At 42.1% G+C, this 25,103-nt stretch overlaps 1 protein-coding gene across 1 annotated transcript; it reads right to left on the minus strand.

Moving 5' to 3' along the window:
- Nucleotides 1-793: 793 nt before the first annotated feature.
- On the minus strand, nt 794-24,375 carry LOC104544627 (CDK5 and ABL1 enzyme substrate 1-like; the record flags this gene model as incomplete). Its single annotated transcript, XM_010189553.1, has 6 exons — nt 794-897; nt 1,680-1,836; nt 3,293-3,392; nt 14,984-15,061; nt 22,001-22,093; nt 24,304-24,375. Coding segments are annotated over 6 exons (604 nt in total), but the record flags the coding sequence as incomplete, so codon positions are not given.
- Nucleotides 24,376-25,103: the final 728 nt, after the last annotated feature.

The following is a 25,103-nucleotide window of genomic DNA, read 5'->3' on the forward strand; positions in this document are numbered from 1 at the left end:
TTGTTTGTATATAGATAAGAGTACTAGGTCACCACTTTGGGAAAAAAACGCTTTTCCCTGGTGCCTACTACTACTTTGGATGTGTAACTGAGACAAATATGTGCTCACACGCACATGATGATACTGCATCTTGCAACAGTCCTGCCAAAATAGCACACAAGTCTACAGACTTGGTGTAACCCAAAAAAAGCTACAGAAGTCTCTCACCACAGAAAACACCAGAGAGTTAGAGCACAGATCAAGGAACGGTTATGCGTCTCCATTGTTACAGGTTTGGATATAGTGAAAAATACACAGGCTATGCTCGTAATTTCTGCAATTAAAGGCAGGACTATCCCATGGTGAGATAAATACCTGGGAAACAAAGGCTCTACTAGGCACCAAAGCGCTGTTCCGAGGAGTAAATGATAAGCATCAAAACACAGTGCAGTTTCATGACTTCAGAAAAACCCTAATAGGCTATGCCTCTTATTTTGTAACAGATGCCAATTAGAGGAAGTATAAATTTTCCTCTGAATGCAAGAGAATGAAGGCATTGTTCGAACAAGTCTTTCATCTAAAGCATTTATGAAATACTCCGGTAATAAGAGCATGGACTTTTGTAATACCTTCGCGAGTCTGTTTTTACATGTCTCTGTTAGTAACTGTCATTTAGAACAAAGTATTCCAAACAGCTGTTATTAGTAGATTAATAATAATAATCTTCTTAAAATACGGCAAAATGTAACCTCAACCTTCGAAATATTGTTACCAAAATTTAACAGTACTACTTCTGATTTTGCATATCACTTACCATATATGAAGGAAATATTAAAACCCGCTTATGTTTGCCACATGGCCATTGGGGATCATCTAAAAGATTTGGGTCGTATTCAACAAAGTCTCCCAGGTCGCTACCTATAAAACAATGGTAAATATAAGAAAGGAATTCATACATCAAGAAATCTCTGGAATCAACAGAAGTGGCAAACGAGTTCACAAGCAATGCACAAGATGATCTTCATGCAAGATTTTAGAAAGAGTTGAAAGATTTTTCTAAATCTTGAAAACTCCAAGTATATCAATAGTAATGCAATCTGAAAAGATAATAGACAACCTACAGCTTATGTATTACCTGGTAAATGCAAATTTAGGGCTTAAAGAACTGCAAAATTATATGAAGCTCCACAATGGCTTCTATTCCTGGCAACCAGTTTTCATCTGTTTATGCAGATGTTTTGATTTGTTTCATTTAAGATGCCAAAATATCTTAAGCATATAGTGCTTTGGCTTATGTTTTGTGCCCAGTTTTGTAAACACAGCCCTCTCCAGCCTAATAAAGGTCATGGGGATGATTTACAACTTCAGCTTGGCTACCGTGTCGCCACTGTAAATTTTCCATAGCAAATTCCTAACGATAAGCCTGATGCAGGAGGAACAAACAATGCTGGTGACAGGAGGAGGCACGCCGAGTCCCATCAGGGGCTGTCAATACGACCAGCAGCCTTGTTTACTTAATTTCCCATCATCTGTAAGCCAGCTTTGCTAAACAAACAAGGAACGTGCTGTGTTTCACCCATGAGACTACATTTTTCTTAATTTAAGCATAAAAGGGGGCATGACATAATGTCCATCCCTCGCAATAACTGCCTATCAGCAGGGTACCCAAGGATATGAAAACAAGCTTCTTGAGAAGTTACCTGCATCAATGCTTCCCTGGGTGCTGTTAGCTCTTGCCAAAGAAAGGCTACGATGGCTTGCATTGCGAAATTGGGAGAAGGATGAGGTGGAGTCTATTGTGTTCCTCCGAGTTCCCAGAGCATTGGTGGGAAATAGGAACTGTGTGTAAGAAACCGTCTAAAAAAAAAGTCAGAATGGACACAGTTACTATCAGCCCATCTCAGCCATAGTGTGATGCCTTTGGTGCATCCCAATTGGAAGCAAGGGAAGCCAAATTAGCAGAGGGTTTTCTAGATTTAATAGTTAGGCACAGATGAGTAAACACCAGCCACCTACATTTGCTTCAGTGCAGTCAGTTTGTCCATGCAAAAAAAAAAAAGCTTTTGCATTAATTCTTCAACAAAACAAACGCACACACACAAGCTCTAATACACTGGATTTACAAAATCCTACTCAAGGGTCAGATTTAAAAATATGTCAATTTGGTACCCTTCTCTGTAGCAGGTTTCAGCTGCTTCTTTACTGAAGCAGCATCATCTATATGGGTCCCTCAGCACAGAGCAGCCAGAAGCAAATCATTGGAACATTGCTAAACTTAAGCACTTTGGTATTTTTCTGCTTTAGGATTTTGTCTGGCAGAGTCTTATTAGTGTAGTAAGTGAGCTACCAGTATACAGCAATGGTCATGAGAGATCATTTACTGCTTCCCAACATGGATTAAGTGTGAATGAACAACTTGTGACAAAATTATTTTTAGAGTGTACCAATTCTCTGCTTGCACCCTTGGCCAGGAATAGACTACGCCGTGCTTCTCGCAGGTTTATTGTCCAAAACCAACATTATATTGAAGAAAAAATAGTGAGACTAAAACTCTAGACTGGTTTACGAGGAGGCCAGAACAGGTATCAAATAAATCATGTGAGCTTTCATTTATTTATAAGCAGACAGATTGTCCTCAGGAATTTACAGCCTCTGGTCTGGCCCAACACCTGGTTAGGTGAGCACACCATGTGCAGCAATGACCTAGGGCCTTTAAATCCATAAATGACAGCAGATTGGGTAAATGGAACTGTAATCATGCTTTCAGTAAAAAATGTTTTAATTTATGATTTAAATTGTCTCTCCTCTATATATTTGTTTAAAATGGATATTTTTCCCTAAAGATTCATAATTGCTTATTCTATTCAAGTGAATGCACTCTTGAGTTTTGAAATACTAATCAGATTTGTACCGCTGTCTTCCTGCTTTTAGGAAAAATATACTGTGAAGCAAAATTTATTATATTAAATAAAACTGAAAGTGAACAGAATTATAGCTTACAACTCTCACCAGAAATTATTTTCAAGCCCCTGGCAATATGCTCTGTAGTGATACCTCCTGTTAAAGGAAGGCTGCATGATTCAGTAATGCTTTACAAACTCAGATGTTGCCACAGGCAAATTTTTTCAAGGAAAGAGAGCTGTTTGCATTGACAGCTTGGGCAGTCCTCCTAAACTTCAGTTTACACACACTGTGCTTTAACTACTGTGTTACACTGCAAGTTGTAATTTATTTTTGTATCTGTGCTTGTTACTACTTACACAATTTTTTCCTTTATTAAAATCTAAGAGAGTAGGAACTGAACCATCCCCACCTTCCCATCCGCTCCGAGCTCCACGCCTTCAAGACCAATTATCTCTTTGAGACACACTCCAGCAGAATGGCACTGGCGCCCACCGTCCAGCTTCATATCCCTGGGGAGCAGAAACCAGAGGAGAAACAGCAGTTAACACACACACATGCCTTGTTTACCTTTCACCACCCAATGGTGAAATACAGTATAGCAGCTTAAATCCAAACATGCCAATGCAAAGCACAGACCAGAAAGCTTTTCCTACAGGCAGCATCCGCGTGGTCTAAAATACATTACAGCAATCAGTTGCAGAAAAATCCCCTTGTGTTCCAGGTTGCACCTCATGCCCCACCTGTGGTGCAAAGCAAGGTTCCCCATCATTAGGTGCTTCTGACAGAACTTGGCACTGGGAGGGAACTGGGAGTCCTACAAATTTCAGGTGAGATCCAACAATCCAGCTTGAACACTTGACAGCCACGTATCCAGCAGACGGATGCTCCCGGAGTACATACCCACATGCTCCTACGCCACCGGACAGAGATGCAATGCCCAGGAAAATGTCTGGTTTCACTGATTTTCTGGGTTCCTGCTCCTCCGAGTGGTCCAGAGCCCAGTGACCCTCCTGCTGGAGGCTACCAGAAGAAACCCAGCTCTCCATCAGCTGGGGATGGAAACTTGGGGATCTACTTTAGGAGGACTGACCCGTTTGGCACCTTACGCTTGGAGGTAAATGAGATGCCTGACACAAGCAGGCTGTATCCCATGCTTTAGCCTCACGATCAGAACGTGACTGAAGGTGACAAAGACTATTTATGGTCTGCAAATGACGACTGTATGCAACTCTGGAGTTTTTATCTTGCAATATTTTCCCCAAGGTGCAAGTATGTGCTTAAAAATCTGTGTGGAAGAGATGCTGACACTGGGGCAGAGAGAAGCCTTGTAGACTCTTCACCCAATTGCAGGGCTGGGCAAAGTCTCCTACTTTGTCTCTGCACGCCCTGTTTCCTTGTCTTCCCTTTCCAACCTGTCACGCATTTTATTTCTCTGAAACATAGCTATTGGTGAGTCCCCCATAAATCATGTACCTTACTGCTGGAAAAACATGTCTATCTGCTGGAAAACATATTTTTGTGACAAAGGAAAAGACTATATCAAGTTCCTAATTCCAACAAAGCCCTCTTAGTTTCTTGATCGGGGTTCATTTAGCACAGTGTCACATTATCGTTCTTGTTTCCTGATATCATGTTACTCAGTGCCTGGACAAATAATTACATAAAAATAACCCTCTGTCAGAGGCATGGGATTAGACTCTCTGCTCTTGCACAGAACATGCTTCAAAGAACTATTTCACATGGAGATATATGCCAAATAGTAACTATTTCAGCAGGTCTTATCCAAGAAACAAGTACACAATTTGAGGAAGCCCCCAAATCCAAAAGTGAAAACAAAAATCTGAATTACCTGAAATACTATCAGGACTGTTTAGTTTCCTCCCACTCAAAATCTTATAGACACAGAGTAAGAAATAATGCCATTACAACTTTGAAAACGAGTCACGAAGAAATTTCTCCATGCAATTAACACGCAAGGATAGATAACTCTGTAATTAATCAAACGAAAATCTGGCACCCTTCAAAGAGTCAGCACAGCCACTTTAAAAAGAAAAAGAGCAGCTTCGAGGACTGAAAGGAAATCAGTGCTCTGGGAGCAGGAATCAGGGTCAGCAGGCAAGGGTGGACATGCATGGGAATGATCCCTGGATATCAGCTGAAGACTGAGGGACATTCAAGCCTCCATTTTCCCCATCTTTCTGATGTTTCTAAAGACAACTCTACCTTCAGAACCCTGTGGACAACACTGCAGTTACTATCCTTCATCCTGAGCAGCACAGGCTACTTAGGGTCTTTTGCTCCTCTGCATTTCTAGGTAGTACATAATGGCTTGTGTTGTAAAACAGAGTAATAAAATATTACTGTTTGGAGAGAAATCTGTCCATAAAACAGAGAATTAAACTCCCTCTCTTGAGGAAAATCAGTACTAACCAATGTGTAGTTTCTTATCAACTTATACATATATGTATATGTATGTTCTTATATGTATATACATCTACGTTATGTGTATGTATAATTCATACATTATATGTATGTTCATATATGTACATATGTTCTTATCAACATCGACATATAAATGGAAAGGCTCATCCTAGCTTATACATATCCTTCTCTCTCAGGTAAAAAAATCTCAGTTACTACCTAATAAGAAATTCCTATGCAACTATACCAAATCCTTTCTGAGTTTCCTATCACTACACTCAACACCAAGCTAGTCAAGTTTTTGCAGGACAAGCCTTGATTTTTTTCCCCTCCCTTCTCTTACAGACAAGTTCACAAATGCCCCAGCAAAGCTCCTGCTGGGACAGCAAGCCCAGGGGCTGCCACCCTACTGCTGGGGGAGCCCCAGCACAGCTGCTTCCTGCCTACACCCCCAAAATCCCAAAGCAATTAGGAAAGACCTGGGGGGTGCCCCAGTTTGCCCTCTCCAAAGGGGTCAATTGTGCCTGGGGAACAGTCAGGATGGTTGTCTGGGTACAGTCACCACGCCAGCGCTGCTAACCACCACCACCAAGTTCTTCAGGACACCAGCCCTTGGTGGAACCATGGCCAACAGGCCCTGTGAGACAGGAGCACATGAAGGATAGGCACTTTGTATAAAAGAAAAACCAAGCTTTCACTGTGTTTAAGTTATTTAGATTACCAATGGCACTAAGGAACTGCACAAACCAATATCCAACAGTGAAAGGTGCTCACAAAATGCAGAGCAGAAAAGACAGTCCTTTCCAAAGAGGCTTTTAAGTCAAGAAAACTTCCTTCCTCCTTTTCCTCACTTTTAAATTTTCCTCAGTTTTATTTTCCAAAAGTGCTTTTTAACAAAGTTTTCAAGGGATTCGAACTGACACCAAAAAGCAAAAATAAATAATGGGAACTTAAATTTACTACTTTCACTTTATTTGAGCTTGAGGAAATGAGAAGAGAGAGTGATGACAGGAGACAAAAAAACTAGATGCCAGTTTCTGACAAAGTTTGGGGAGTTACCCTGATTTACATCAATGTCAAGCTCTAAATATTCTGTTCATGCATACCATTTCCAGAAAGCTGAGCAGTGTTATAAACTAGACTCAAAACTAAGCACATTGTTTTAGTTACCCAGGACTGCAGAATAAAATGAAAGTTTCTCCACCTAATAAGAGTTCACAGATTTTCTTGGAACAGTACCAGGTGACTTGGGATCCCAGATTTTAGGTGGGATGGTGAAAAATAGGTAGATAAGAATCAAAAGAGGAAATCTCACCATGTCTTTTATTAGTCAGGCCGGGATCATCAGAATATAAATTGGATGCTATTACTTTCAGAAGTATAACATTTCTTTAATGAATCAAACATTATGCTTTGACGTGATCCATAAAGCCCCATGCAAGACCCCTGCTGGGCACTTGCTCTTTAAATGACAGCAACAGTTGAACACTTTAACCTGTGAATAATTCAGGAGTCCATTAATTATTAAATACATTTCTAGACACATGAAAAAGCCTTCGGCTTCTTGCAAAAAGGGATCTGATAACTGTTATTTAGAGATGTAAGCCTTCTGTGTCTGTATCTTATGCTTAGTGACTCCTGACTGTTAAGATTTATTCTAAAAGCAAAGGCAGTTCATAAGCCATCAAGAAAAGCTTCTGCTCTTACTGTCACTGCAAATACTCTCTACTTATCATCTCTGTTTACAGGCACAAGGACAATGACAGCTTTGGAAGAGGTGCACTGCCAGCCAGCCCTGCAGCACATCTCCTCCACCAAGACTGTCTGCTTTAATTGATCCAGAGCTTTCAGATCCTAATTGCCATTAATGTTGCTAAAACAACAACTCCAGCAGCAATTTACAGGGAGAGGAGGTGGAGAAACTCCTGGAAAAGTGGCTTTAATGGGCCAGTATCCTTTTTCTCTCTCCAAACGTATTCAGGTGTCAGCACATCAGCTCTTGTCCTGATGTTTAGCCCAACGCAGAGTAAAAGTTCAAAATTTAAACCTATTAGCTTTTGGGGATTCACTGCTTGATTTCAGTCTAATGGTACAGGGCAACTCACAAAAACAAGCAACGGTGACTCTATAAAATTCATGCATGGGATTATTATTTTTGAAATATCCTGGCGTGAGGAAAACCCCAGATTTTTGTGTCTTTCTGTAAAGCTGATATGCACTTGCTATTGGATTTAGTTCAACTTGGGAGAAGCAAGGGAAGTGGGCAATGGTAAAGAAAAGCAGGGATATTTCAGTTTCCCTGTTATTGGCTAAAACCAGATAGCTATTATTCCCCAAGCCTATGGAATGGTAAACGTTCAGGAAAAGCACTCAAGACTGATTATGAAAACCGCCTGAAAACCGCACACAAAATCTGTTGGGGAAGAATAGCAAGGAACTGGGTAACAAATCTGAAGGACGTAACAGAGTACCCCACTTCACTGTGTGCTTATTGCTACCATCCCTATGGCAATTTCTCCTGTAAATAGTCCCATTTTCCACACTCACTGCAATGCTTGTTACTTGACCTGCCAAATAACTGACAGCAGGGGTGCAGCGTGCAAGACCTTACCTAAATGCTTCTTTTTGCCTCATTTTGCATGTGACTTTCTTACTCATTTTAAATGAACAAAGATTACAGAGTTGAGATAACGAAGGCCATTGGGAATGCCTGGCCTATGGACTCATTGATCGTTGTGGCTACATGTTATTTGGGATGATGGTATTGGAAACGTCTTGCTTGCAGCATCATTGCGCTCATTAGCATTCTGGCCAGCACTTAGTTAAATTCAAAGTTAAATTCAGCAGTGCTTTATCTTTAGAAACTGGATGAAGCTGGTTTGTAGCATTTCTGAGAAGAATAAAAATTCTTTTTCTCTAATGACTTGCTGCTTTACTTTAAAAGAATGGTCTGTTTCCTGGGCTTAAATCCATTTGATTACTTATATTATTTCCCTTAACTGGAGGCAAGTTTAGTCAGATAAATACCTATATTCTTGTCAAGACAGCAATATTCAGCAGCGATGCCTACTGCAAGTAAGTTTCTAACCACTTAATGAATTCACTGCCACAAAGAATAACAGATGAGGTGAACTGAACAGTTTTATAAGGACACACAGTATTCTGATGCTCTGGATTTTTCTGTCCTGCAGCTCATCACCTCCAGTCCTTATACCAGTCAGCCACTGTGAGCCCAGGATCTGAATCCAATGTAAGACCGGCCATGTTGCAGTGCCACATCTGCGTGACACTGCCAGCTCTCCTCCTCCTCCAGGTCCTCTAAATTAATCTTCTGAGCAGGACTTCACAGGAACTTGGAAGCTCTTAAAAGGTTCTTAGAACAACACAAAATAAAGTATCACTAGAATCTGTGAACGTTTTTGCCATTAACAAGCCTAAAAAGCCCCTTTTCAAAAACATGTATTTAAATTATGAAACATAACGATGCGTCTCAAGGAAAAAAAAACACAACACAACAGAACTATAAACCCAATTAACTGCACTACCTTTTTTTTCCTGGAGGGAAAGACAATATGATACCTTCTTCCTTCTTTGTGACACCCCTTAGAGTGACAGACATACATTGCCATCAAGTTTTCTGGAAATGCTTAGGCACCTTAAAATACTGGTGAGAACTGGATTGCTCTCAGTTGGCTCCAAGCTTATGCAGAGCCTTTCTGCAGGCCACCATGTCCTGCAGGCCACATGGAACAACTCCAACAACATCCAGGAAGGCTGTCAGAGTTGTACCATTCATCACCTTCGAAGCTGAAGAAGTGGTGCCTAGAGAAGTTCCAAGAGCAGGTAAGCAATGGAGAATGGGTTCCCTTCTTCCCCTGCCTAGGGAATTTGCCTTCCCAGGGTAGCTACCTGGAGGCAGAGCAGAACCTGGTCCTACTCCATCATAGCTGGGGTCACGCTGAGGGTCTGCAGAGCACATTTGCACAACCGTGCTGGGGTGCAAGGGAGAGCCTGGCTGTAAAGGTTTCTCTCTGGGAACACGTGCAGTGACCCTAGCACCCAGAGCACGACCTAACGGCTAAATGGTAAATATGTGCTGTGTCTGATCCCTAGCTCAAAGGGCTGAAATCCTGCTCAGCTCAAACCATCTGGAGCCCAGCTCCAAATTAATAACTCTTTCAAGTCTTGTTTAATCTACCTGCAAAAAAGCTCCACTTTGGTCTGCCATAAAATGAATCCCTTTTGAGGGCCTAGAGCAGGTCAGCACGTGTGTCCATGTGCCTGTGCTGAGTGTGTGTGTGGTGGGGCAGCTATCTGCTGGTGACCTGAGGCATTTCCCCCTGTCCTGGAGGAGGAACAACACCAAAGCTCAACTCGCCTTGCTGTGAGCTTCCACTGGGACAACCTTTGGCAAAGGCTGTGTGTGCCACAGTGGCTCAGAGGCTGCACAAGGTGCACCTCTGATAGCAGCCATTACCTCCTGTTTTCTGCTAATCTGCAGAATTAGAAGGGGATTAATTCTCATCTCCTGCAAGGGAGACATACAATGGATGCTGAGCCAGAAATTGACTTTCAATACCCTTCACAAAGTAGCTTTTCCATCTTTCGGAGTATACTATTTAAAGAAAGAGGAACTTGAAGAATAGTATTAGCATAACATTATTTAGGGTGCTTCAAATTTGTAAGTATTATTAAGGAATACTGTGGTCTCAACATGATCTGTAGTATTGGGTTGGCCAAATAATAATTGTGGTTTTTTTCTGGGTAAATGAAAGGCAAATTTTTTATGGGAAACAAAAACTGTATTAGGCAATATATTGTCCATTTTGTTTCATTACCTTTTGCCATCTTTCAGGCGACTTCACAATTCTGTGCTCAAAAAAGTTCTTATCTTCTTTGGTAAAAAAAAGTTCCAAGAATGACTTGATATCCTCATCAGCAATGAAAGTTTCACCATTCAAGAACAAAACAAATGGTGGTCTGATGGTGCCAGGTCTAGCGAATATGGTGGATGTGGTAACACATCCTGTCCAAGCTGCAGCAATTTCTGTTGAGTGACCAAACCTGAATGTGGTCTAGCATTATCATGGAGAAACACAACTTGTTTGCGATTCACCAATTCTGGATGTTTCTATGTGATGGCATCATTTAATTTGCCCAGTTAGCAACAGTACACACCCAAATGAATGGCTTGGTTCCCTGGAAGCAATGCAAAATGCACAATACCTTTGAAATCCCACCAGACTGACAGCATCACCTTCCTTTGGTGAAGATTTGCTTCCGAAGTGCTTCGAGCTGGTTCATCACGCTTGTTCCACAATCTTTTCTGTTCACTGTTGTAGATGATCCATTTTTCATCGCCTGTTATTGTATGTCTCAAAAATGGATCGCTTTCTTCACATTTCAAGAGAGAAACACAGATGTGCACCCGCTCAGTGAGATTAATTTCTCTGAGCTCATGTGGTACCCAAATATTGAGCTTCCTAACGTATCCAAGTTGTCTTAAATGGTTTACAACGCTCAATTTCAATATGTTAAGATTATCAGCAATCTTTCGTGTCATTAAATGCCGACTGGAGTCTACCAATGCCTTTATCTTCTCGTTATCAACTGTGATTGGCCTTCCTGAGCATGGTGCATCTCTAGCATCGAAATCTCTGGATCGAAATTTAGCGAACCAATTCTGACACTGCCATAGTTTTAAGCCACCCTCACCACACACACAGCATTTTATGATCTTGCACAGCACTTTCTCCTTTTTGGAAGTAATACAGCAAAGTATGATGAAAATGTTCCTTTTGATTTTCCATTTTGAAATCGATGCCAAATAAACGTCAATGAAATCGTGCACTTTCCTTTTCTAAAACAAGCCTGAACTGTCAGCTGTCAAGTTACACAATGAGTTTGTGGCTTAAAATAAAGTCAGCTACATTTCAAGACAAGTATGTCCATCTATTAAAATTCCCGCAATTACTTTTTTGGCCAGCCCAATATAACATCAGTGAATGATGAAAAAGGAAAGAAGAAACAGTTTTTATAAAGCATGAGTATCCTTCCACAACGGTAAAAAAAGGTTGAGTAGTCACTGCCACATCTCCTCATGCATGTGTTTTGTTTCTAAGCTTCACCGCAAAATCTGTGTGGTGACAGCACGCATGTTTCACAGGTGAGCAAGATTTTCTTCGGCGGAAAAATTCAAACCATGAATACCCTTTAGCCATGAAGATTTCCAATGTATTGAAAAAAACAGTAGCAACTGCGTAACTGATCCTGCAGTACCACCACTGGCCCTTGAATTGTCTCACCTCTAAGTTGCGCATCACACCATGACTTGGTATTTCATAAAAATTTAATCAAAGCCAAGCATTCAGACAACATTATCAGTGTTGCTGGATCCTGTAGGTGCTACCTGCCTCTGCAGACCAGCCTGTACTGATGACCAGAGTTTGTGTGTGCGTGTGCATCTGCTAATTTAATAGCAGAGGCAATAACACTGTTACAGTGCTCTCAGTACAGAGCAACCCTCTTATCCCTGCCCTTAGCCACCACTAAACCTTATGCAGGGTCTGATGACTTTGGGCAGTAGGACCAAGGGAAGCCAGTAGGGAAGATGCTCAGTGCCTCTTTCAGCTCCTGACTTGCAGTACAGCCTTCCCTACAGTGCTTTTCCCTGGCTATGTTGGCTCTCACAGCTGCTCTGCTGGTCTATATGGGGAAAGAAAAGCAAGCTCTTCTCCTGCCCATTACCCTACTCTCAGCCATGAAAACAGATGAAGCTGTGCGTGTCTTCAAGCCACCAGCAAATATGTGGCCAATCTTAACGTAAAGTACCTGTCTCTCAGTGACTCTAGCAGGAGATAACACATCGCAAAACCTTTTTCAATTTAGTTTTCTCCCTTTTCACTCCCACAAAAGCACTATAAGCTAAAGCACTAGGTTTCCATCAGATACAAGGTATGGATAAAATTTTGAGGGCAGAAAATTCTAGTGATTACTTCAGTTCATGACTTTTTTCTCCCCACCATGCCACTCTTTCCTCTGTACTTTTCACTTCTCTTCAGTGTAACAAAGAAAACTAAAGAAACTGATTTGCCCAGCACACTATATCCTTCCTTCTCAGCCCCAGCAAGCACCACCAGATGACCCTTCTGAAACCGCAGGCTAAAACCTACTATCCATCACTGGCAGCCTCTGCGCCACTCTGGAGTATGTTTCCTTTCAAATGCCTGCTGCCAGCCGCACTTCAGAGAGCCGCCAGCTGCCAGGAAGGTGGATTCGGCAAAGATATTCTAAGGGGCTAGGTCAAATTTCATCCCCTCATGCACTTCAATGGCTCTCCTCTCCGTACTCCCCAGACCTCCCTTTGTATGTGTGCAACCACTTAAAAACACAGTTTTTTGGAGGGCTTGGGGAGGGTTCTTGCTGTTGTAGCTTGATCCCAGCATGGAAAGTGAGCAAGCAAGAAGGGCCACCATAGCCTGGAGTACACCGCTTTTCCCTCGCTGGTAAGGGGTGATGGTGCCCCATCTACCCTGGCTGAGCAAGCAGAATTTAGCTGTGCCAGCAGGAACTGCCTTTCAAATCACTTTTTTTAAGTGAATCTGTTAGCACAGTTTAGTTGCCAGCGTCAATACAGTGGAGGACTTCTGTGCCGCCTACAACATAAAGGGCTGGCAGCCTGCCCAAAACCCAGCTGTGCCCAGAGATTTCCTCACTGGCCACAGCGCCCATGAGTCAGAGCAGTGGTGGAGATGCAGCAGCAGCTTTGCCATACGCTCCTCTCCCATGGAGCAGTTTTCTCTGCACGCATGTCATGCCAGGGCTTTCTCCAGTCTAATTGCAGATGTGCCCAAGGCTCCCTGCAACCATTTGTTTCTCTTCCTAAACCCTTCACTAACGTTTGCAGAACATAAACCAGTTAGGACATCTCACCTGGGGACAGACATCAGCAATCCAGAGATTCAGAGAAAGCAAAGCTAATGGGTGCTGTCACTACAGTACTTCAAAAACGTACCAGTGCCTCTCCTCCCTCCTACCACACATCCAAAACGTGCAATGAAGTAAGCAAACACTGTGCAGCCTGAACAGAGTGGCTACAGTTTATGCTGTATTGCCTCATCTGTTCTTTGCACCAGCTGTTCCTGGAAGGAGGTGCCACTGAATTGTTTCTCTCTTCCTCTGAAGCTCTGGAAGAAAGACAGACGGCATCCTTTTTTCTTAATCTTGGCTTTTTGGCAAAGGGAACAGGGCCGGATTGTTTAGTACTGGCACTTTCTACTTTCTCATCCCATGCCCTTTTTGCTGCGTAAGCATGGCACAAGACATTACATGCTGAAATAATATTTAGGTTTGCAGCTGGGCTCATTACTGCTGTAATTTAGGAGGTATAACCAGTCATCAGCATTCTAAAATATGTTCAATTTTCAATAAAAAGGCAATTTCCACAGGGCAATGACCATAAATGAATGACAGTGTACCCAAGAAGAACGAACAAAGCTGCCAGTCTGTCAAGAATTTGCCTGATGTGTCATCCCTCTTTAATTAAGGGAAAAAATGTACTGTAAGTACAACAACAGCAAGTCAACTCTTCTACAAAGGTGCCTCCTTTCCTTTGTGCATTAAAAACAATCTCCCTTTGTTTTGAATTACTGATGCATGAGCAGCTTGTGGCAAGCCATTCTCCAGAACTGAATAGATGGCTGAAAAATATGAGCCAAATTCATCCTTTTTGCACTGGATGAATTTGACTCTAGATGATTTGTGGTTCTTTCAGATGCTCCCATATATCAGCTGAGTATTCTCCCCAGATTTCGAGCTGACCCCAACTGCAGGCAACTCTCAGCTCTCTGATGAGTGGCCATGGTGGCCATGCTTTACTCTTATGCCCCACGGGCATGGAGCTGCCACCGACCAGCACTGCCCTTCCCAGACTTGCATTGCGCCTCTAAAGGCGCAGCAAGCCATGCCCCAGAGCTTGCCAGCCAAAACCTCCTACCCAAATCCAGTTTCTTCCACTTCTGCAGTTTCAGTGCAAGAGCAAAAAGCTTTCTCAGTCTTTGGAGAACTGCTTCAACCCAAATAAACTTTTCTACCAGAGATCTAGTGTCTCAGCACGTTGAGAGATGCAAGGCAGCTCCATGGACACTGCTTGCACCAGGTGAGAATCTGTATAGTATTATGGCCAAAATTATCTGTTTTCACTGACCAAGTGATCTGATCAATGGCAAAATGTACAACAAAAAGGCATTATGTTTAAATCCAATTATTTCCCTGTAGTTCTGGAAATCTAGATACAGTAGCACCATGTTTGTGTGGAAGAATGAGAAAGCTAAGACCACTTACAAAGTTAAAGTTGCGCTGTCTAGGACAGTTGTTTTGTCAAAGATGAGTGAAGTCAGAAGAAACAATAAAAACAGTGCATTTTTCAAGAACATTGATTTCAGGGGAGTAGATTTCTCCAGTTTAATAATCGAAGATACCACAACACGCATGAATAAACTGGGGAGTGAGAGCTGCAGTTTGAACCGGTTCATGTTCCACAAGGCAAATATATCTAAATGCATTTATCTCTTCTCAGAGCAGATATGCAAAAGCATTAGCCTCCATCATGCTGTTGCCCATTATCAGGTCTACATGCAGGCCCAGAAAGACTATGTAGTACATGTATAAATATACATACCCGACTTGGGTACAGTCACGATATGGCAGCACTGAAAATATGCTACAGAAGGATCTTCTGCTGCTGATAAGGACTATTCTAAAATATAAAAGAAAATAAAAGAAATCAAAGACTAAAATTTAAAAATCCCACCACAATAAGCAAAGCAACAGACGTCACCGTTGAGGAATTCGTAATCATAAAACTCTTCTTTTTTATCTCACAGGTAGAGTATCATGCTATTGAGACTTTACAGAAGTGCTGAAGCCTGACCATACCTTACACAAATGAGCAAATGAGTCGTGGAGTTCCATCCCCTCTAGAGGCTTTCTCAGGAGACTATCTTGAATACACTATTTGGAATCCAGGACAGGTATTTTTCTGGTGAAAGGAGTCCACCCAGAGAGGCAAGGAGCTGTTCTGACCACTCACTGCTACAGCTGAAACTAAGCAGACAAATCCAGCACCAACCCAGGTGGTACCCACCACAACTCTATGGCTGACTTGGAGTCTGCACTTATCTGACAAGAACTTCCTGCTGTGGGTCCTGACCTTTCTCTGCTAAACCAGAGGACTCCCTTGATTTTCAGCTTCCCGTTCCTGAAATAGCCTGATTCATGGATGAGGTCAAAGTTTGCTACTATCATAAACATTCAGATCCTTTCACTGTTTTCCAGATTCCTCCTTGAGTCTTCTCCAGTTTTTCTTCATCACCCTTCTTGGTCTCTAGGCAGTATCACTGGCCTCAATGGTTGCAGAGATGGCAGATACAAACATCATATCTTTCAGTCTTACCTTTAAGATCAGTGTCTAGCCCTGACAACCACCAGCCTCTGCACTCAGAAATCACATCAGCCCTTCTGGTTATGATGTTAAATTGACACTCAGGCATGACTGATCCCACAGCTCCTTGTCCCTTCTCCTCCAGCACGTCTGTCTCAGTCATTACTAACTGTCAGGCAAGCAGCTCAAGATTTGGCTAAATGAAAGCATGCATTATCTGCCTGTGCAGAGCTTATCTCAGAATCCAGGCCACTCTTACAGCAAATGCCTTGTATTTTTAACCAGTCTCCAAATCTCCGCATCATTTGCAAAGTCACTGTGTGGCCTAAAATCAAATCACTTAGAGCAACTTATCTGCTTTACAGCCACGCTATTACCTTTAGCCATTAAGGTCTGACAAATCATTAAGCAACATCAATACCAAATCTTGAAGTCAAGACCCTCCTTCTATAACACTGTGTAGACTGCCAATACCTATATAACTATAGTTTGGGGAGATGCAGGTTGACAAGAAGCCAAGAGAAGCTTGATTAAGATGTAAGATATAAAATGCCAATAAGTAACTGACTGTTTATAAATATACCCTCTTTCCTTATTACCTTCAGGGCAATGACAATTGCATAATTGTATAATGTACACTGAGAAGACCCTTTCTTCCCTCTAAAGCTGACCAACAGGCTGCATGCCCTCAAATTCCTCTAAGACACAGTGACAGCAATTTGTGCCATCTTCTAATGTGATCAGTGTTGGAATTTACTGATGTTTTACCTTTCTAAAAATCTCCACTTGTGGTCCAAATGCTAGGACCTACTGCTAGGTTGGTTGTCAGGGCTACTGCACTTCCTTGCTCTGCTCTCCAACATTTATTTTTCTGATGTTTTGCGCTACAGACCTGTATGTGAGGATTTCACACAAATTTTTCATCCTTTGTCCTGCACTGGTCGAAGTTGGACAACAAACCCTAGCAAGCTATTTTGTTCTTTATTGTCTGAAAATATGCACCACCATATGCACTTACAAATCTCGTACCAGTTTTGCTGCTATTAAAACACTATTTCCTTAAGGGACCAGCTTAGTCATCCTTCCTGGAAAAGGTTTAGATCCCCAAGAGAGCTGCTGCGTGCAATGCCTGGAAAAATGCAGAATGATCAGTTTGCCTTCTCCTGGACCATTCTTTTATAGCAACCCTATTTTCCTCCTTAAAAGCATGTTTAAAAGCAAAGTGGTATTTACCTTTCAGTAAAGGAGGGTTTCTAATAATAAACATGCATACAGCATTAGGAAGTTCTCCTGCAGCAGAGGTATGATTTCATTGTTTGCCTGAATACTGTAACACCCCTTACCCATGGTAAATACCTCAGATCCTATAAGATGGTCTCATGATGCATTGCTATATTGAAAAACAGAGAGGAATATTTTTTTCACATTTGGGAAAGGCAGTCCACAAGCAAAAAAAAGCCCAGGCCTATGATTAATTTTGTGCTTGCCACTGCTTATTGCTGAATGGTTGCTACTCACAACAGCTTGCTTCTTCACTGGAAGCCTTGTTTGCTGATGTATGAAACTTGGCACGGACTTTGAGGCTGACATCAGAAAGCATCTTTGAATTTGGAAAACCACAGTACCCACTAAGCATATTACCCCCACTCCCTCTGGTTGCTTCTGGAAATATAGCTTTTCCACCAATGCCCTACACCTCCCTAAAAAAACCCAAAACAACTTTTATTACTTAAAAGAAAAACAAATTGGTGCTTCTGTGTCCACAAGCAAAGACAACAGTGGGAAGTTACCACAGAAAACTTGCTGTGTGTGTATCAGAAGGAATCAGACCAGAAAGGAAATAAAAAACAGCAGCCCAGCATCTAGGTTTGTTTCAGATTTCCTTCCCTTGGGACCCAAGTATTGCCTTTCCATAAACTGGGAGATCCTCTCTACATAAAGATTTCCCAAGCAGAGCAGGAGAGAAGCCCATGGCCTCCACCACAAGGATTCCACAAAACCACATCTGCAGAGCTGCTGGAGGGGCTGGTGCAAAACAGCCTTAGGAGCTGGACTGGAAAGGAAGCAGGGAAGGCAGCAGTCAGAAGCTCATCGTGGAGGGATAAAAAGTTATTTTATTTAGCAGTCTGATGATATGCATGGAAAACAAAAATATTCTGAGGGCCAGCAATGGTTTGCCGGAGCAGAGAGTCCAGAAACATGTCATAAAGTACACTTTGGAGAAGAAGGTGTATGGAAGCTGGCTGCTGTTCAAGAAAACGGAATTACTGTTTATAGGAGAAAAGCATATTCCTGGATTTCAACTCTACAACAAGGAGCATCTCTGACTCTGTGCAGCTCTGTATGACTATCTCTGTACATCAGAAGCAGCTTGACTTTACGTGCCCTGACTTCCATTGTGCCACCTCAACATGTTTAAGATTACTGCATGGAAAGGTCTTCACTCTCTAATTCTCACATTTCACCAAGAAGTTGTACTAATTACTGTGGTTCAGAGCAACCATTATTTTGCAAGAAAGCTCTGACAATGTGCAACTGTCTAAGACTGTAAAAAAGTTAATCCTCCAATTTCTTTAATGAGTGTATGCTATAAAACTACAAAAAATTATTGAGCACAAGGCTCTTAACAGAATCAGTAATTTGCTTGACTTGAAGAAGAAGAATGTCTGTTTTCTTTAGTGTCTGTCTAGGTTTGATTGAGTTGCACCAAAAGACAATGTGATATACATCATATATACCATACATGTGCAGAACATTGTAGCCTCTTCTTTCACACCTGACTGATGAAGTTTGACTAACAGGGCTTTGCTGCCCTGCTCGCAGAGGTGAACACACAAACCATGGATGCCGTTTGGGTGGCAGACATCATTTTAGAATCTCCCAGACTCAAGTTGGAGCTGTTGGAAGGTGGCTGAGAGTAATAATGAACAGTGAGGACACTGCAAATAGAGTGCCTGTGTGTGCATTTCCAGAAATAAAAGGGCAGCAAACCAGACCTTTCATACCCTACGGATGCTGTTTGGCCTTGGTATGGAGCTGTATACACACTAATAAAAATATGAGAAAGCGATTGCATGGGGGTAGGAGAAGAGCATTGTTTTACTGCTTTTGTATCTGCTATACAGGATGACTCCAGAAATGTTCTTTTCCAGTTCTCACCATGAATTGTTTGCTCAACTGGCTCAGGTTGCTGTTTTGTTGGCCTGTTTCTGCTGGATAGGAAAGCTTCTGCTTCACAGTGTATGGAGGATACCAACAATAAATGCTGAGTAAAGTTGGTGAAACCACACACTGGTGGCTATCTGTGCCAATTTGCATGTCAGGGTTGGCTTGTCTTTGTCTTTTAATAGGAAAATTTATTTTGTGTTACTTTAGAAGACTGCTTTGATAATACAGTCTAGGAAACCTCATTTTCCAGCTCCTTTAATAAGCTATGTCCTACAAATCCAAAGAAACCGGTTTAACCAGTGCACAAAACCATCAACAGGAAGCTGCACAAGGACTGGCTGATAAGCTGCGGTCTGTCTATAGGTGGTTTTTCTCTGTCCTGAAATAGCTGAACTCTTGTTTTAACCACAGCCTGTCCTGCCTTGCTGCTGGGCTGCCAAAGGCTGGACCCAGAGCACCGTTGCTCAACGTGTGTCATCCCCAGGGCTGAGAGGGGAAGAGCTCTCAGTGCCACAGGACAAAGACACCTCACTTACAGGCTAAGAGCCACAAATAAGGGCCCATAGCAGAAGAACGAGCCCCAGGCTATCATCCATACTGTGGTTTTCTTTGCTGTGACACTCACAGTCACAAGTCAGTGAAAGCCCAAGTATCAAATTCACCACTCAAAAATATATTCTGTGTAGATGCTTTCAAAGCTGAGTTCCTCACGTTAAGAGAAAGGCTGACACGCAGTAACAGAAGGGTCAGGGGTTTTGGAGAGAGCTCTGAGAGCCTGACTCCAGCCTGGCTCAGCATCTGCACGACCAAGCACAAGCCGCATGGGACAAGGTCCCAGGCATGAGAAGGAGCCCCAGGAGGATTTTTTATCCACTGCAATACCTGTGCTCCTCCGTATCACAAGGAGCCAGGGAGGTCACCAGCTTTAAAGGTCTTAGGTACTCAAAAACTCTGCTATTTTAGGATGAACACATAAAGCAAATCCACCTGACTTTGCTGAGGTCTTTCTCATCCAGAATGCTTCAGAGACTGCAACAGCATCCAGACCCCTCGGTAAACCAGGGTATGTGCTCAGACTACTTACTGCTAGGCTTAGCTGGTGACATAAAGAGTTGACTTTGCATTTTATTTTTAGCTAATATTGCTGTGGCGCATGGTTCAAAAGCATTTCCAAAACTGTGTATTGTATTCTTAGTGTATTTGTATTTTAGCTAAAGAGATCTTTATTATGATTACAGAAATATTCTGAAAAACTGTGTCTGCCGATAAAGATAAGCCAGTTGAATAGCAGAAGCTTACTCACTGTTTTCTTAGCAAGAAAAATACTCAGTCATATTATCAGACATAATGACTGATCTGTGAATTAAGATAAAAGGCTGTATATATCCTAAAAATACTTTTTGCAAAAGATGGAAAATAGAGTTTACAAATCAAATATTTATTCATTTTTTCGCAGGTAATATTTCTAACAAGTTTATGCATGTACTTTATATACACATCTCAGAAATTACTTGTTCTTTATATACACATCTCAGAAATTACTTGTTCTTTATATACACATCTCAGAAATTACTTGTTCTCTGTGGAATTTGCATAATACCTTAAGAATAAGTATTTTTTGCTGTATGAAATTCCCAGAGCATACATCTATTTATGCATAAAACAGACTAAAATTAGAGGGCTGCTTTTCTGTGTTTGATTCCATATGTATTTGTTGTAAAGACAATAATCAGCTGCTACTCAGACAACAGTTAAGGCAACACTTTTGCATGTTTGTTTCTAAAAAGCTGTCGTCTCTCACAGCCACCTTTTCTGCAATATTTATGTTGATTACTACCTTTCACTGCATTTAATGGTACCTGTGAGAATAAATGCAAGGAAAATTTTGCTCGAGCCAATTTACACCTACCAGAATTCAATTCCTAAAACCCATGGTTCAATGTAATGTCGGAATTTCTATTGGCCCGGTTCAACGTTTGATGGAAACCACAGGCTACACGCACAGGAACGTACACACTTCTCACCCACAGCAGCTGTATGAGAACAGGCATGTGCAAGGGTCAGCTCTCAGCAAGATCGTTTAGTCTATATGCAACCTGTTCAGGTAGCTTATTTCAAACCTATTCAGGTTTAGAAGGACAAGAATAAAATCATGAGGCACATAGGAAAATTGTCTTGGAAATTGTCAATAGGAAAAAAACAGGTGTCTACAAGCAGGGAGGAGTTAGTTTCAGTTCTGAGCTGGATGATATCACAATGAAGAACCTATTTTGCTGATGGGAACAGCAAAACAGGCACTGCGCCTTTGCAGTAAGGGAAGTCCCTTCTGATCAGTGCTGTATAGGTCCCACCGGTGCCTACGGCTGCAATTTGGGCAGTGCACGTCCCCGCTGCACCCCTCGCACATCCTCCAGGAGTCTCTCTGCCTGTGTCTGCCCTGAAAACAAGGATCCCCCTCCTCACCTTGCCACAGACAGCCCCAGCTGCCCATTCACCAACCAGCACTTTGCATCTGAGAGGACACAACAGTGCAATCGGGATCTGTCACATGTATAATTTATCTTGTAAGACTCTGGGTAACCTTAATACCTTTCCCTGAAGATGTTTTCTTGAGTTCCTTGTCCAGGAAGCCTCCTGCCACAGGCAGCCCTGACAACCCAGCTAGCTTGTTGCCTCCCCTCACACCCACTAATAGATGCTGAAATGTCACTCAGCCTAAACTTATTCAAGGCAGGTTTGGCCATGTGCCCCCCTCACACTTAGTACCTGCCACTACCCTTGAAGAAATGCAACCAGATTATGCCCAGTTTACTCTGATTTTCATTTTATGCAGGCTATTTGTATTATGGGGACACAAGTCTTACAAATCCATGGGCTAGCACTTCCACTGACTCATATTTTACTCAAGGAACGAGCGTGCACTGCAGCCTGCACAATCACAGACTATTTTAAAGGCCATTAATACGTATGTGATACATGATTAAGTGGCAATGGGACACTGTGTTCTTGCACTGGGATGCTGACCCTGCCCTTTGCCCCACACCCCATGGGTTGCCTTTGCAGAAGCAGCCTTTGGATGCACAGTACCTGCCGTTTCTGGTATCGTGCTGCCGCATGTTCTTGATAAAATGGACCTTCTTAAAGTTCTTTGGTCTAGGTGATCCTGAGAGTGTCCGACATCTGAAAAATAAATCAGTTTGGGGGGGGGAGAAATAAAAGTACTCAGTTCCCTGCTGTACAGCCAAGAAGTCTATACAAAGGCAGGAAGGAAAGACGAGACAAATGATTCAAGTCACCTTGTGTTGGGAATCAGCAAGAACAATAAAGACAATAAGTCTGGAAATGTGACAGCTCAATTAAAAAAAATATTTAAAATAATAATAAGAAAAGGCACCACCACCCCTCCCTTCATGCAAAAAACCACATCATTTAAAAAATCTCAGCAAAATAAAACTTCCTGTAATCTACTGTTGCAGCTTAGCACAAGCTTTCAGAGAGGAAAAAAAAATTAAACTAAAACAAAACCTGGTAAGTATGTGATTTTTCCTCTCACACCAACACCCACGCTTTTGTATCCTCCTCAGCTATTGATGACAATTCTTTCTTGTTTTAATTTTAGAAAGACTGAAAATCCCTCCTTTGCAAGAGTAATTCCTATTTGCTTTTAACTCTAAATATTACTTTTCACATTCCTAACAGCATACAAAACAACTGAAAGGAAAATAAATTACCTCAGGGTGGAAAAAATCCTTCTTCAAAACATTAATCCTTACTTCTATATCTTACATCTGAACGCACTTTTAAAATTGCAGTCAGAGAAAGAAATTGCCAGAGGGAGGAGAGATGAGACAAACAGAAATATCCCCCACACCCCTTCCAGCTCTGCTCTTTTTTAATCAGCCGAAACCACAACACATGTGAAAGCTTTCTCTGCTTCATCTCAGCGCTGTTTCATTGCAAGGCAAAGCACGGTGTGCAGGTACCAGAGATAAATCCTGCGCTGGCTGTGTGGCCAGGGCTGCTGCACCGCAGCTGCTGCATCCTCCGTGGGAGCAAGGGACAAGCATCCTCCGCCAGCACACAGGACCAGCACAGTTCCTCTGCACTGAGCCTCCCTAACCCATTTTTCCCATCCTCTCCTATGCATAGGCAGAGTTCAGCAGCTTCCCAACCCCAACAAGTACCTTTGCTGGACTGAAAGCACCCCCACTTCTCATCACTGTACCCAACCACCGTCCCTCTGTATGGGCACACCCTGAAGCAGGGGACCTCATCACTTTGCCATTTCTGCTTACTCCTGTTAGTAAAACCCTCAAGATTCTCTCGCCCTCTGGTTGCAATTAACCTTGTTAGCTTCTTCACGGGAAAATATCACCGAGAGAGAAGTTCTATCAATAACTCTGCAAATTAGCAAGTAAAAATACTGCCTCACAAGCCATACTTTGTTTATATCTTTTGCCAATTATATGAGTTTGAATCATTTATGTGAACGCTTCACAACATGCTGGTAAGTATTCAACAGTAAGCTTGGTAAAAATAATCGAGCCTTGGTAATAGGCCAGTATAGTCTCTGCTATTAAGTTTTTGCTTCAAGGTGGGGAGAGACAGCCAATCTGCATGTGGATAAACAAGGCTATAGGCTAAACATCAATATAAAACAGGTGAATTACAGGTCCCAAGATAAAAGAGACATTCAAAATTAAGCTGCTGCCTTGCTGAACAGCTGACCTGGGAGCACACCATGCACTGGTCAGGTTACTGATCAGCCTCTTTCTGAACTGTTCAGCAGTTGCTCCATTTTCCATCACCCCAGAGGATTGCCTAGTGACTAATTACTGCGGTCCCCAGAGAAGCTGTGGCCTCCTGGATGCAGAAATAAAACCGCACTGAAGCTGCTGATACAACAAGGATGGGAGCAGATTTATTAGTGAGGTAGCAGTCACAAATGTACCAGTCTACACACAAAGACAGCAACGCTGGTTACCAAAATAAGACCGTGTGTGCTGAGAGAACAAATAATAAAAATCCATCAAATATAAGATTACTAAAAATACTAGCCTTCAAAAGCTTACTTCATTCAACCAGCTGTGCTTATTTTTAAACGTACTACATTAGAGGCTAGTCATTCCTGTTAGTAACAACTAAAGCTCTCTGTTAATCAAATTTGGTTTTCTATTTCCTGCCATTTTATTTAAATATTGACTTTTTATTTAATAACCTAACACCTGGGAGCGTGTAGTTCATGTCATCTACCACCTTGCAGGGTGAATGAGGTTTTAATACCTTTACGTGCTATGAACACGCAGCTATTTTCCAACACGTGCAGGGACAAGTCTGTCTGTGTATGCACCTTACAGACCAGTAACTAGAGAGAGAGTAAATAAAATGACCTCCGCAGTGGGGCATTTTCCTCGATGTCCTCCAGAGTCTCCAGAGAAGATCGCTGTGAGATCAGCCGACGTCTGCAGGGAAAACAGAACACAAAACATCACCATGAGGTACTGGATATAAGAAAGTCCTCAGAGTTGTTGTTTAGTAAAGCTCACAAATCACCGTTCACCAGCCGAGCCATAACTTTGGATATTAATCAATTTTGTTTGATTCTGCTTATTTTACTCAATCAATTTGGTTCCAACCAGAAGCAAACTTACTCCATACAAGCTTCTATAGCAAAACAGAAGTTGAAACTTCTCAACAGCTCCGCCTCAGTTTGTGCTTTCAGGTTCTCCTTCTTTCAAGGGTTTAACACCCGCCTAACACCAGTCCCACATTCGCTGCGGTACAGCTTGCAATGCTAAAAGTACAGTTCTTTGATAAAATAATGCAGATCTACAGAGACTGCCCATCTTTCACACTGCTGCAGCGGATGTTTCTCTCTGCCCCTTGCCCTCTTTACCAAATAAATGCCACTCGTCTCTCAGTGACGTCCACCTCATCCCTCCTGTGAGGAGTGGCTGAAGAGAGATGAAAGATGATGGAGCCAGCACCACTGGGTACAAACTAGCAGTTTAAAAGGGAGCTCAGCACAGATGAGTTTACTCATGTTTTAAACCAGTTTTCTATGGTTGAAACAGATCTCTCCTCCACCTTCAGTGAAATAAAATAAGGAAATCTTAGCATTTCAAGTTCTCTGATTGTCCTAGTAGAGAAGAAGCCCTGGCACCGGCTTGGTTTTGGCAGCAATTGCTGC

This window comes from Mesitornis unicolor, unplaced genomic scaffold (assembly GCF_000695765.1).
Source record: "Mesitornis unicolor isolate BGI_N332 unplaced genomic scaffold, ASM69576v1 scaffold10170, whole genome shotgun sequence".
Lineage (NCBI taxonomy): Eukaryota > Metazoa > Chordata > Aves > Mesitornithiformes > Mesitornithidae > Mesitornis > Mesitornis unicolor.